The following is a 15,171-nucleotide window of genomic DNA, read 5'->3' on the forward strand; positions in this document are numbered from 1 at the left end:
CACCACTAGGGATGTAGGTTTTGTGAAACATAATGTTTTTAAAATTTGGGGGCTCTCTTTAAGAAAAAGAATACTAATTCACAAATACAAAGATAATTATAAGAAATTAAGGATGAAATAAAGAAATTCATAGAATCAAATGAGAATGAAAACAAATCCTACCAGAACCTTTGGGACATAGCAAAAGCAGCGCTCAGAGGTCAGTTTATAGCAATAAATGTACACATCCAAAAAGAAGAAGGGGCCAAAATCAAAACATTAATCCTACAACTGGAACAAGTAGAAAGAGCAGCAAAAGAAGCCCTCGGTGCCAGAAGAAAGGAAATAATAAGAATTACGGCAGAATTAAATGAAACAGAGAATAGAAAAACGATTGAAAGAGTTAATAAGACCAAAAGCTGGTTCTTTGAAAAGATCAACAAAATCAATAAACCATTGGCCAAACTGACAAAAGAAAAGCAGGAGAGGAAGCAAGTAACTCATATAAGAAATGAGATGGGTGATATCATAACAGATCCAACTGAAATTAAAAGAATCATAACAGAATACTATGAAAAATTGTACTCTGACAAATTTGAAAACCTAGAGGAAATGGACAAATTTCTAGAAACTCACTACCTACCTAAACTAACACAAACAGACGTAGAACAACTAAATAAACCTATAACAAAAGAAGACATTGAAAAGGTAATTGAAAAACTCCCAATGAAAAAAAGCCCTGGCCCAGATGGTTTCACTGGAGAATTCTACCAAACTTTCAGAGAAGGGTTAACACCACTACTGCTAAAGGTATTTCAGAGCATAGAAAACAATGGAATACTCCCAACTCATTATATGAAGCCAGCATAACCCTGATACCAAAACCAGGTAAAGCACAACAAAAAAGGAAAATTATAGACCAGTATCTGTCATGAACATGGACACAAAAATCCTCAACAAAATTCTAGCCAACAGAATTCAACAACATATCAAAAAAATAATTCACCATGATCAAGTGGGATTTATACCAGGTATGCAGGGATGGTTCAACATTAGACAAACAATCAGTGTAATCCCTCACATTAATAAAACAAAAGACAAGAACCACATGATCTTATCAACTGATGCAGAAAAGGCATTTGACAAAGTCAAACACCCATTCATGATAATAACTCTCAGCAAAATAGGAATAGAAGGGAAATTTCTCAGCATAATAAAGGGCATTTATACAAAGCCAACAGCCAACATCATCCTAAATGGAGCAACTTTGAAAGCATTCCCTTTGAGAATGGGAACCAGACAAGGATGCCCTTTATCACCACTCTTATTCAACATTGTGCTGGAAGTCCTAGCCAGAGCAATTGGCTAGAAAAAGAAATAAAGGGCATCCACATTGGTAAGGAAGAAGTCAAAGTATCTCTATTTGCAGATGATACAATCTTATACACAGAAAACCCCAAAGAATCCACAAGAAAACTACTGCAACTAGTAGAAGATTTCAGCAAAGTACCAGGATACAAGATAAACATACAAAAATCAGTCGGATTCCTCTACACTAACAAAGAGAAATTTGAAGAGGAAATCACCAAATCAATACCACTTACAATAGCCCCCAAGAAGATAAAATACTTAGGAATAAATCTAACCAGAGACATAAAAGACTTATACAAAGAAAACTACAAGAAACCAAAAGAGACCTGCATGAGTGGAAAAACATACCTTGCTCATAGATAGGAAGACTCAACATTGTGAAAACATCAATTCTACCCAAAGCGATCTACAGATACAATGCAATCCTGATCCAAATTCCAACAGCATTTTTTAAGGATATGGAGAAACAAATCACCAACTTCATATGGAAAGAGAAGAGGCTCCAAATAAATAAAACATTACTGAAGAAGAACAAAGTGGGAGGCCTCACACTACCTGATTTTAGAACCTATTATACTGTCATGATAGTCAAAACAGCCTGGTACTGGTACAACAACAGATACATAGACCAATGGACCTGAATTGAGAATCCAGATGTAAATTCATCCACCTATGAGCAGCTGATATTTGACAAAGGCCCAAAGTCTGTTAATTGGGGAAAAGACAATCTCCTTAACAAATGGTGCTGGCATAACTGGATATTCATCTGCAAAAAACTGAAACAAGACCCACACCTCACACCACGCACATAAACAGAATACAAACCATTAGTAACAATGCACAAACACCAGAAGAGAAACTAGATAACAGGGAGCTCCTAAAAATCAAACACTTTTGCTCATCAAAAGACTTCACCAAAAGAGTCAAAAGACAACATACAGATTGGGAAAAAAAATTTGGCTACAACAAATCCGATCAGCGTCTAATCTCTAAAATCTACAGGATACTGTAAAACCTCAGCAACAAAAAGACAAATAACCCAATTAAAAAATGGGCAAAGGATATGAACAGGTGCTTTGCCAAAGAAGACATTCAGGTGGCTAACGTACACATGAGGAAGTGCTCACGATCATTAGCCATTAGAGAAATACAGATCAAGACTACAATGAGATACCATCTCACCCAAACAAGGCTAGCATTAATCCAAAAAAACACAAAATAATAAATGCTGGAGAGGTTGTGGAGAGACTAGAACACTTATACACTGTTGGTGTGAATGTAAAATAGTACAACCACTTTGGAAATCAATTTGGCACTTCCTCAAAAAGCTAGAAATAGAAGTACCATACGATCCAGCAATCCCACTCTTTGGAATATATCCTAGAGAAATAAGAGGCATCACACAAACAGATATATGCACACCCATGTTCATTGCAGCACGGTTCATGATAGCAAAAAGATGGAAACAAACTAGGTGCCTATCAACGGATGAATGGATAAACAAATCATGGTCTATTCACACAATAGAACACTACGCAACAATAAAGAACAATGATGTGCAACAATAAGGAATAACGATGAATTCGTGAAATATCTTATAACATGGAGGAATCTGGAAGGTATTATGGAGTGAATTTAGTCAGTCGCAAAAGGACAAATATTGTATGAGACCACTATTATAAGAACTCAAGATAAGGTTTAAACACAGAAGAAAACATTCTTTGATGGTTCCGAGGGTGGGGAGGGAGGGAGGAGGGTATTCACTAGCTAGATAGTAGACAAGAATTATCTTAGGTGAAGGGAAGGACAATACACACTACAGGGAAAGTCAGCCCAACTGGACTAAACCAAAGCTACGAAGTTTCCTTAATACAACCAAATGCTTTGAGGGACAGAGTAGCAGGGGTGGGGGTCTGGGGACCATGCTTTCAGGGGACATCTAGGTCAATTGGCATAACAAAGTTTATTAAGAAAATATTCTGCATCCTACTTTGGTGAGTGGCATCTGGAGTCTTAAAAGCTAGCAAGTGGCCATCTAAGATGCATCAATTGGTCCCAACCCAACTGGAGCAAAGGAGAATGAAAAACACCAAGGACACAAGGAAAGTATTAACCCAAGAGACAGAAATGGCCACGTAAACCAGAGACTTCATCAGCCTGAGACCAGAAGAACTAGATGGTGCCCAGCTACCTCCAATGACCACCCTGACAAGGAACACAACAGAGAGTCCCTAATGCAGCAGGAGAAAAGTGGGGTGCAGAACTCAAATTCTAGTAAAAAGACCAGCCTTAATGGTTTGACTGAGACTGGAGGGACCCTGGAAGACATGGCCAGGGCACTCTCTGTTAGCCCAGAACTAAAACCATTCCCGAGGCCAACTCTTCAGACAAAGATTAGACTGGTCTATGGGACATAAAATGATACTTGTGAAGAGTGTGCTTCTTAGCTCAAGTAGATACATGAGATTAAATGGGCAGCTAGTGTCTAGAGGTGAGATGAGAAGGCAGAGAGGGTCAGGAGCTGGTTGAATGGACCCAGGAAATCCAGGGTGGAAAGGAGGAGTGCGCTGTCACAGTATAGGGAGAGCAACTAGGGTCACTTAACAGTGTATGTATAGATTTTTGTATGAGAGACTAACTTGAATTGTAAACTAAAGCACAACAATAAAAAATAAAAAAAAGGTAAGTATTGGGCCTTGAAAACGCCCATGGAAGTGAGGGACTCTAAAGCAAACCTACTCCATGGTAAAATCCAGCTCAGTTGGCAACAATGGGGACTCCTCAAAGTGAGTAATTCATTCCCTCCCTTGCAGCCTTGAACACTGGGATGTAGGGACTGACATGATTAAAAGGCAACCAGCTCTGTCTCAGTCTTTTGCTGAACTCACATAGCATTGAGGTCTGAATCCTCATACCAGTATTTACTATATTATTAACCAAATTCTTTAACATCACTAAGCTTTCTCTCCCCAGCTAAATATGCTTCCAGAGGCAGAGAACACCCTTTCTGTCCATCCCTTCAGAATCCAAGTGTGCTTTAATGACTTCACCGTGCAAATGTTTGTTGACTGAATAAATGAATGAGTGAATCTTGGTAAACTTTCTTTTTATCAACGGGCTTGGTAGGTTCCTGAGTCCAGGCCACCCGAACATATTTGGGGATGAACACATGAGCATATCAGCAGAGCGTATCTGATTTAGCCCCATCTCTAAGACAACATCCAGTGATCCACAGAAGATGAATGAAGGGAGGTGTTTTGTAAAGCAGGCAGGCAGAGTATCTATCTGTCTTCGGCAGAATAAGAATATGTAAGTCACAGCTCTGCCATTGGCAAGTGAAAGATATATGTATATGCAATACTAGGATAAAACATCCTTTATTGATCATAAAAAATACATTTTCAATAAATGCTTAATTAACATCAACTAATTTAGATAAATTGACCACCAAGTCAATTTTATTGCAAACTCAAACCTTAAATTCTTTTGATTTCCTAATACCAAGATTCCTATTTTATCTTAGAGCTTGGGAAATTTTTTCCCCTCCAAGTACAATAAAATTAAGCAGGTTCATAAAAAATATTCATCCATTTCCATATGAATGCATAGCTATTTGTGCCTCTAAGTTTAAATTCGTTGTCTCCTTGGTATGGGATGACTAAGTATTTGCCACAGGTACTTCTCTCAAGCAATGTTTCCTTTTTGATTGTTCTGTTATTAGATCTATGGTTTGAAATGCCTTTCTATTTTTTATACATACACTTCTACTTGTACATAGCACAAAGTAACTGCATTAGACATTTCGTTTATATCATCACATTCATTGGAATTCATGTCTGGAAATATAAGTCTATATTGGTGATGCCAGTAGCAGACTACTGATCTTTACTTAAACAATGCTTTTGACACTGATAGTGATGACTTTGAACAAAAGGCAATGCCAAAGGCAGCCCATCCTAGTTCTGTCCCCACATGATCCAAAGATATTTGAGCTAGAGGTGGAAGAGGCAGCCGTTTAGAATTTCAGTCTAGGATTTTCAAGTTCTACCTCCATCAATAAGTTGCTAGGTTACCCTGGACAAGTCTCATAGCCCCATTGGGTTTGATTTTTCTTATTTGTAAATTAAGGTGGTTGGATGATGTAAAATTCTGTGAGTCTATTAAGCAAATTTCTTATTCTATTAAGCCCCAAAACCAAACCCACTGCCATCGAGTCGATTCTGACTCATAGCAATTCTATAGGACAGAATAGAAATGCCCGCATAGAGTTCCCAAGACTGTAAATCTTTACAGAAGCAGACTACCACATCTTTCTCCTATGGAGTAGCTGGTGAGTTCAAACCACCAGCCTTTTGGTTAGCAGCTGTATGCTTTAACCACTGTACCATCAGGGCTCCTATTCAATTAAAAGAGACTCTAAAAGGCACTTAGTTAATTAAGAACTAAAATTAGATTAAGCTATAACTAGCTTCCAGGATGCTAAGTTTCAGCCACTTTCTTGGTATTTAAGCACTATCAGTCCCAGGTTTACTGTGTATCATGTTGCCAGGGCTACTGCAGAAGGAGGTACAGGAATAGCCTTTCCTTGACTGTGGCCTTTTCTGAGGACATGCATTAATTACATCTATAAACGATTTCTGTAAGGAAGTGAATTGAATACATTTTAAATAGGAAGTGTAAGATTTTACTAAATTGTAAAAGGTTCATTCAGTTTTGCTTTGGAGAAGTTGTCTTTAATGAAAAATCTGAAGACAACGTAACAGACACTGAGTCCAATATGAGTAATCTTACCCAGCAGCACTTTGTAAGAAAGAAAAGCCAGGCTTACCTGTACTTTTGCACATACAGATTCAGGCACTTGATATTTTAACTCATGGGCCGTTGTTTGAGATTTTGGAAGCAGAAATGGGTACGAAAGAGACCGATATTTTGGTTTCATAATCTGAAATAAAGAAAAACAGATAAAAATGACTCAAATGAGAAAGCACTTCTCTTCATCCCTGTGTTATGACTGAAATTCAGGTTCATTTGAAAAAGAAAAAGACAGATGTTAACAGTGAATGCTTTTAGGTGAAGGGGTCATAGATCATTCATTTTTTCTTTTCTTTCTTTTTCGTATATTTCCTTCTTTGTTCTTTCACGATGAGCATGTATTGCTTTCTATACAGGAAGTTAATATAACCTATAGTTACAGAGATACATAGCTGCAAACATGAGATTACTGTTTTGTAACCTGCTGTTTTTACTACGTTCCACAAGTCAGAATCGACCCGAAGGTGACCGGTAAATGTCGCAGACACCGTGCTGCAGGAGCAGTGCGGCTCTATATTATCATTTTTCAATAACTTCATAATAAAATGGTATGGAAGAATGAATCATTTGTTTAATAAATTCTTATTAACAAGCATTTCAGTTGTTTCTAATTTTCTTTCAAGTATTAGAAGCAATGTCATAATAAATTACCTTTTGCATTACTTCTTTTGCTTAAATATCTGGAAATAATTTTTCTGGGTCAATGGTTGTACAGTTCTTAAAACACTTGCTGGTGTATGAATTTATCCTCCCAGGAGCAGGATATAATAAATACTATATACTCAACTATTAGCAGTATTTATCTTTGCTAGTCTAGCAGCTTAAAAGTAATGTCCCTTTGTTTACTCATCCTTTCCCCCTAAATTTTTGTTAGAAGGGCTTCTGCTAAATTTTATAATGCTTATATGAATGAAAAACAAGGTGAGACTGTAAGCTGTTGATAAAACTAAGTCCTTTTCCAAATCATCAGGGGAAAGAATGCCTCATCATCATTTAAGATAAATACAATGGTTATTCCCGGAAACTCAGCCACACCTGGATGATATATACTTAAGAAGGTTAGGTCAAATCCTTACAAATAATGAAGGCACACTAAAAGAAATTCAGTCTGGAGAAAAAAAAAATGGTTCTACCTTCTCAAACTGCTCGCTTTGCTCAGAACTACCTCTGAAAATCCTGTACCAATGAGAACCCTGTGCGGTTGGAAGGGACTTGAAAGCTTGAGGTTTCTCACTTCAGCAAGGTTCACATCCCTTACAATTGCCCTCCACGTGCCTACCCAGGTGGGCCAGTGCATTACCAGCCAGGCAGCCTCCCTGGCCTGGTTCTCCTGCTTGGGGCTCTGAGAGTGACCCTTCAAACACGGAAACGTGGCTACTGTGTCCTCCTGAAGCATCTCCTCTCCAGTCTGTTAGTAAAAATGCAATTTCTCATTCTTTACCACCAGGACTGGGCAAAGCACTCCATATGTTGTCTAAGTGCTGCCTAGGGTGGAATTAGTTTTTGCTGATTTTGCCTCCCTGCTGATGTTGAGTCTGCTCATCCCATCCGAGAGGAGAGAGGGAGGTGGGAATCGTCAGTAATTCAAACATGTTTCTGTATAGAAGGATTCCATTGGTAGCTGGGCCTGGGCTTCTACTTGCTTTTAGTTTAAGAAAGGAAAAATGTAAGAAAGGGAAATGAAAAAAAAAATCAATTTAACAGTTCAGAATCAAATATTAAAGCTGACTTCACAGGCTTTGTTCTGTAATTCGAAAAGCAGTGGTAACTTAGAGCTTGTGAAATAATAAATTCTATTCACTTCCAAAAACATTAAAAACTTTCATTTTTGAAAAAACCCTTGAAATAATTTCTGAAGTAACATTTTAAAATCCCTGGACAACCTGTTGCCGTTGAGTCGATTTTGATTCATAGTGACCCTATAGGACAGAGTAGAACTGCCCCCATAGGGTTTCCAAAGAGCGGCCGGTGGATTCGAACTGCCGACATTTTGGTTAGCAGCCAAACTCTTAACCACTGTCAACAGTTTTCTTTGGCATTACATTTTTCCCCTGGGAACTTACAGTTTTCTTATAATTTGCAAAGCTGCAGAGATTATATTTTGTAAGATATTTAATGTCAAATAATAATATAGCTTCAGCCTATGGAAAGGTTGCTAGTGTTATTTATTTATTTTAGTGTATGTGTGTGCGTGCATGTGAGTGTGTGTGTCTGAATGCACGTGAGTGTGAGTGTGTGCAGGGCCTACTGTGGTACATGGCACGTGGTAGCACTTCACTGAAAGGCAGCTGTGTTGGCACGCCCAGAGATCTTCCTAAACCCAGATGTCCTCTGCCTGGCCTGTGACCATCCCATGCCTCTGACCTCCACTACCCACACAAAGCTAAAAGGCTGCATGCCAATGGTAGGGAATGCCCTTCTCCTCTGGGCCCTGTGAAGTCTGCCTTCTCTGATACCCCAGACGGATGCGATCCTTCCCTCTGTCCCTATGCCAAACCCCTGGGATGCAGCAAGGTGAACAAGGTCACCTTGGCCACACCTCAGGAGTTGGAACCAGAACTTTGACTCAAGCCCAGGCCAACAAAGGAGCTGGCGACTTCCTGTGTGCTGGGAGAGTGGGAGGCCAAGGACTTCCGGAGTCAGAGCCTTGCTCCGTGGCCACTACCTCCACTTTTGTCACGCAGCTTTGGCCCAAATATTTCCAATGCTACTTTTTAAAAATTGAGATATAATTCACATGTCATAAAATCCACCCTTTAAAGTGTAAAATGCAATGGTTTTCAGTATATTCAGAAGGTTAAGCACCTATTACCCCTATATATTTCTAGAACCCTTTCAGTACCCTTCAAAAAACCTTGTACCCGTGGATTTATTTTTAAACATATAAAATTGGTAAAATAAGTGTGATGTGTTATTGATAGTACTTAGGCTAGCTAATAATATCTGGAGTTTATTAGCAGAAATAGTGTTAAGAATATGAGAAGCACGAATCCCACTTTATTGTCCACAAACTAAAAAAACACCTGGAATATCAGGTAATGCAACAGAGAGAACTCTCGTCAGGCACAAGGATAGACCGGGTTGCTTCCTTGCTGCCTTCCTCCAGAGACCACTTACTGGGACAAAATGAGTGAGACGTCCTTGCCCTGGGTAAGCTTATAGTCTAACGGGAAAATAAATCCCATTAGATTTATGTAAATCAATACATAATTTCAATAAGATGTCCTAAGTGCTACTGCATCTTGCTGCCACAGTGTCTGGTACATGGTGGATATTTGGTGAATATTTGTGTAATGGATGAATAGATGAATAAGATAAATATGAATAGAGTGCTAACAGAACAGAGAGGATAACTATGCCTAGAGGAATAATGTCTGGCAAACTAGTAAAGGTTTCTCAAGAGAGGCTCCCTCAGAGCCAAACTGTGAAGGATGCGTACGAGGTATTTAAGATAGGAAGGTAAAGAAGGAACTCTAAGTACTCCTTCCAACTCTTTCCGTTCAGGTGAATTCCTTATTAAATCTACACTTGTAAAGCATACCTTAACCACAGTTAAATCGTGAGTCTTGTAACAACATTTCAGTAACCTCTTCCTAACTCTAACAAGATCAACAGCTCTCCAGGGCATGGAGATCTCCCTCTACCACCTGCATGTAATGAGTGCTATTCCAGATAAACATGCCATGCCTTCCCTACAACAAAGCATCTATCAACATGAGGCATTTCAGTAATATCTTTCTGAATCTATGACACAATTTAACAAAACAAATACTAAATGAAACAGGTAAACATATTGTTGTTAGCTTCCATTGAGTTGGCCCCCACGTCATGGCAATCCCACGCACAATGGAACCAAATGTTGCCTGGTTCTGCACCATCCCCATGATGGGTTGTGGATCACACCATTGTGATCATAGGATTTTCATTGGTGGATTTGCAGAAGTAGATCACCGGGCCTTTCTTCCTAGTCTGTCTTAGTCCCGAAGCTCCACCGAAACCTGTTCAGCATCATAGCAACAAGCAAGCCTCCACTGACAGATGGGTGGTGGCTGTGCATGAGGTGAATTAGCTGGGAGTTAAACCCGGATCTGCTGCATGGAAGGTGAAAATGTTACCACTGAGCCCCAATGCCCCCTTCAGCGTATATAAAACCAAAACCACTGCTGTCGAATAGATTCTGACTCATGGTGACCACATATCGACTGAAGAAAATCAAAACTACATCATTCTTATGTTAATGGGGGAGGAACAACTCAGAAAAGGAGGGTGAGAATAGTTGCACAACTTGAAGAATGTCATCAATGTCACTAAATTGTGCATGTAAAAATTGTTGAATTGGTGTATGTTCCGCTGTGTATATTCTCAACAACAACAAAAATAAAACAAATTATAAAAACAAACAAACAAAAACTACATAATTCAACAAGGTATATAAAGAGTCCTGTGGAACTTCCTGAGCTTCCCCCAAATTCTGAGCTCCTCTCCTAGTCTGTGAGCAACTTCAATATCTTACTGATTTTTGTATCCCCAGGGCCTAGCACAGCACTTAGGACAAAGAGGGTGTTAAAAGGGTTAAAAAGGCCACATCGTATGCCAGCCCTCATAGCAGGGTCTGCTCCTCTGCACTCTGGATTGTCTGTGGTGTGCAAATTCAGGAACGCTTCCTCTTTTGTCCAGAGGCCCAGGTGCTCTGACTGCCACGTACGCAGCAGCACCGAGCAGGGCAGGTGGCAAAGCTGTAGCCACTGCAGCCCCTTCTTGCTAACCCTCCAGGTTTCTCCTCTAGCTAGGCCTGCCTCTCTTCACGTGGCCTGCATCCTGACAATCATGTCCCTGTACCTTCGTGAAGTTCCAGCGCTGGATGAAATGACGCGCCACGTCACGAGCCGCCTTCCCATGGACCACAGAAGCGATGTCATGCCACGGCATCCGGGGAGTGGAGTACCTGTTGATGAAATCTGCCCAAGTGCACCGGGCAAGGATCGGTCACTAGCAACTGTGCTGGGGACAGAAGCCCTGCATCTCTGTTCCCAACTAAGACTCGGAAAAGTGTGTGCTACTGTACATTCCTTGGCTTGGGTAGACCAACGCCTTTACAGGCAAGGGAAACAGAGATCTCACTTTGAGGAATGCAGCCTGCCTCCCCAGTGCACCTCCACAAATAGTATAAGCTAACCACTAGATAAGGCAAGATGTGAGTTGGTACAAATGATCAAGGCTAGCTACTTTATATTTCTTTTTATCTTGTTGAAATAATGGCAGGCTGTCTCTATCTCCTCTTAGACCTAGAAGCACTATGGCAATCTAAAGATGTGCCTTCCTAACACTGGACGCTGATAAACAGAAAAGAAGATGATCCAAGGTAGGCTACCCTCTCCTAAAGAATTACAATTATCCCAAAAAATATGTCTATAGGAAACCTGGTGTTTCCAACAGGTAAGCTCTAATTCATGTTCTTTTCTTACTCTAACGACAGTGAAAAGTCCATGAGTATATAACTGAATCAGTCTCCAAAGTTTTACCAAATGTTCAAAAACAAAAACAAAGCAAGATAACAGACAATTAGATCATGCACATGCATACTTCTTAAGATGTAAAAAGTAAAAGACAAAATATAATCAGCCACCCATTGGCACGCTACAAAAAAAACCCAAACCTGTTGCCGTTGAGTCGATTCTGACTCATAGATGCCCTATAGGACAGAGTAGAACTTCCCCATAGGGCTTCCAAGGAGCAGCTGGTGGATTCAAACTGCTGAGCTTTTGGTTAGCAGCCAAGCTCCTATAGCATGATACTCACCTGCAAAAGGTTTGTCTAGTTGAACCCAGTCTTTGAAGACGAAGTTGCAGTAATCCTTTCCGTGCCAGAATCGGGTTTCCCCTTGCAGCTCCCCCACGCCTGTCTGTAAGCTGCGGACGGAGCCAGTGTCTGAAAATGTAGTAACACCCGCTCAGAGACCGTGATCAGGCCGGCCCCAGAGACTGAGGCTCCACTCTCGTTTATAAAACACTTGAACCATCCTAACATTTTTTTCTTGAGACTCAGAACTAGGGCAGTGTGTGTCCATTTGAGCAAAAGCTGTGGGCTGATGACGGTTTTACCTCTCTCACAAGTCTATTATTAGTGGAAAGTTGGAGCTATAAGCAGATACATCATTAGATGATGAAAGTGAACATTCCCGGTAGTTAAGCTGCTTATTCTCACAGCTAGCAGGTTACTGGAAGAACCGATCACAGGGTTAACAGCGAATACAGACCTTGTGAGGAGGGGCTATGAGAGAACAGTAAAGCCAGGTCAGGGGATGAGATGCAGAGGCAAAAAGAAAGAAAGTCATGCCCCTTCTCTTTCCTCAATCAATATGGTGCCCATCTATCTAATACATAATTCTTGTCTTCTGCATCTCAAAAAGCAAGAACCTCAAATTTAGAGACAGTCCCTGTGCCAGCACTGGAATTAACTAGCTAAGTGACAGGGGACTTCACCTCTTGGGGCCAGAAATCCTTATGTGTAAAAGGAAGAGTTTGGCTTAGATGACGTCTGAGATCTTTTGGGCTCTAACATTCTATATTCCCAAAATCATAAACGACATCCATAAGAAACATCACAATGACAGACAAGAGCTTATGATCATACAGGCGCAAAAGCAGCAATCTACTGCAGCATTTCACAAAGCTTTGCCAGGACCATTTTACTTTAAGGGTAAATACTTTTAGTTAAAAACTTTGTAAGTTTATGGACTATGTGGACCGTACAGACAAGTAAGCAGGAAGCCTAGCAGAACTACAAATCACAAATACAGTGTTTGGCACAATGAGGCACTTAACAGATAGACAGTGAATGTAAAAATGTGTACTGAATGAATAAATGGTACTGCTTATAGCAGTCAGTGAAAGTACTAGACCAGTCCTTTTACCACCACACCACCCCCAGAACTGTCTTCTAACATGTAAACTCCTCTCCTGAAAGCCTTTTAGCATCACCTACTGTCTACAGAAGATTCAAGTCCAAGGGGCTTAGCATGCATAAAGGCTCTTCCCCAGCTGGCGCCAATCCATCTTTCTGGTCTCTTGTCTTCCCCCACCCACCTGCAGGCTCCACACACACTACATTTCTCATTGTATTTTGAAAAGCTGAGCCTGCCAGGCGTCTGTGAAGTTGGGATGTTATTCCTTCTGTCTGGAACGTTCTTCCCTCCCTCTCAGCCTAGTCTCCTAACCATCTTTCAAGAGCCACATTAGCTGTCACCTGCCCTAGAGAGATCTCCTAGATACCTGTAGGGAGAGTCAGTTGCTAGCACTGCTGTGGTCCCATAAACCAATGCCACTGCCTCTGATGCAATTGTATAAATCTGCCCTCCCCCACTAGTCTATAAACTCCTCAGGAGTAGGGTGTGTGTGCCCCCACTGCCTAGTACAGCTACTGGCAGCCAGTAGATGATGAATAAATATTGTAGAACAAAAGTTTTAAATGCTAACCATACCCATACACCACACACATATTCTATTCCTAACTGCATAATTAACTTTCCAAAAGCTATTGATATTTTCTATAAAAGAAAAATGTCTTCAAGTACCAAAGACTAACAAAATTAAATAATATTAAAAATAGAATTCTATTGACTTCTCCCAAGTGACTTATTTTGCTCCTGCTGTATAACACTGAAATGGCCAAAATAACTAGTAAGTTTGTTTGCTTACTTGTAGGGTCTTTATAGTAAACATGGTACTTTGTTAAAAGAGAAAAAAAGGAATGAAAAAGAACAAGATACATAATGGGTCAAATACCAAATTTTATATTTCAACTTCTTGAGTCAAAGACTTGGGAGTCAATGCCTTCTCTCACATTACATATCCAGTACATGAGCAAATGCTATCAGCTCCACCTCCAAGATATATTCAGTACCTGCCTGGTCATTATTTGCCACCCCCACTGTGACTACCTGATCCAAACCACTATCACCTCTTCCCTGGGCTGCTCCAAAAACGATTCCATAAACATGTAAGTCAGATCTTGTTTGTCCTTTGCTCAAAACCATTCAATGACTTCCCATCTCACTCAGAGTAAACGCCAAAATTTTTACAACGGGCTGAAGGACCTTATGTAATCCAGCCCAGTCGCCAACCTCTCATACTTCACTTGTATCATTCTCCCCCACCCCATTTCATTACAGCCACGTTGACTTCCTGGCTGTCCCTGGAATACACCAATCCCCCTCTTGCCTCACAGCCTTTACACTTGCTACTCCTCTTGCCTGAACTGTCCTCCCCTCAGACAGCCTCTTATCCTCATCCTTCTCTTCCTTTTGGTCTCTGTTAAAAAAATCACATTAGAGAAGCATTCTCCAACCACCCTATACAAAACAGTAACTCCTGCCCTTCCTCCCTTGTTGTTGTTGCCTTTGAGTGAGCTCCAACTCATGGCAACCTTATGTGTAACAGAAAGAAACATTGCCCAGTCCTGCACTGTCTTCACAATCTTTGATATGTTTGAGCCCACTGTTGCAGCCACTGTGCCAATCCACCTCGTGGAGGGTTTCCCTCGTTTTCACTGACCCTCTACCTTACCCTGCTGTATTGTTCTCCATGATAATTATCACCACCTGACATATTGTGCATTTGATTATCTATTTATTTGTATATAGAATTTCCATCTCTATCTCCCAACTTTGAGGACTAAGGTGCACCTGACCCAAGCCATGGTGTTTTTAATTGCCTGATATGCATGCAAAAGTTGGACAATGAATCATTGATGAAGAAGAATTGATGCCTTCGAATTATGGTGTTGGTGAAGAATACTGCATATACCATGTACTGCCAGAAGAATGAATAAATCTTCCTTGGAAGAAGTACAGCCAGAATGCTCTTTAGAAGTAAGGATGGAGAGACTTCATCTCACATACTTTGGACATGTTATCAGGAGGGACTAGTCCCTGGAGAAGGACATCATGCTTGGTAAAGTAGAGGGTCAGTGAAAAAGAGGAAGACCCTCAGTGAGATGGACTGACACAGT

The 15,171-nt window shown here is 40.4% G+C and overlaps 1 protein-coding gene across 8 annotated transcripts in view; it reads right to left on the reverse strand.

The window, feature by feature from the left end:
- PLD1 (phospholipase D1) overlaps positions 1 to 15,171 on the reverse strand; it is a 281,147-nt gene that overhangs the window by 95,597 nt on the left and 170,379 nt on the right. For all 8 annotated transcript variants that reach the window (XM_023737926.1, XM_023737927.1, XM_023737928.1 and 5 more), the window contains 3 exons: positions 11,962 to 12,090; positions 11,002 to 11,120; positions 6,179 to 6,292 (listed from right to left, as the gene is read on the reverse strand). In XM_023737926.1, the coding sequence (XP_023593694.1) occupies positions 6,179 to 6,292; positions 11,002 to 11,120; positions 11,962 to 12,090 (362 nt within the window). The remainder of the gene's footprint in view (positions 1 to 6,178; positions 6,293 to 11,001; positions 11,121 to 11,961; positions 12,091 to 15,171) is intronic.

The sequence above is a fragment of the Trichechus manatus genome, unplaced genomic scaffold (genome assembly GCF_000243295.1).
Source record: "Trichechus manatus latirostris isolate Lorelei unplaced genomic scaffold, TriManLat1.0 scaffold00110, whole genome shotgun sequence".
Taxonomy (NCBI): Eukaryota; Metazoa; Chordata; class Mammalia; order Sirenia; family Trichechidae; genus Trichechus; species Trichechus manatus.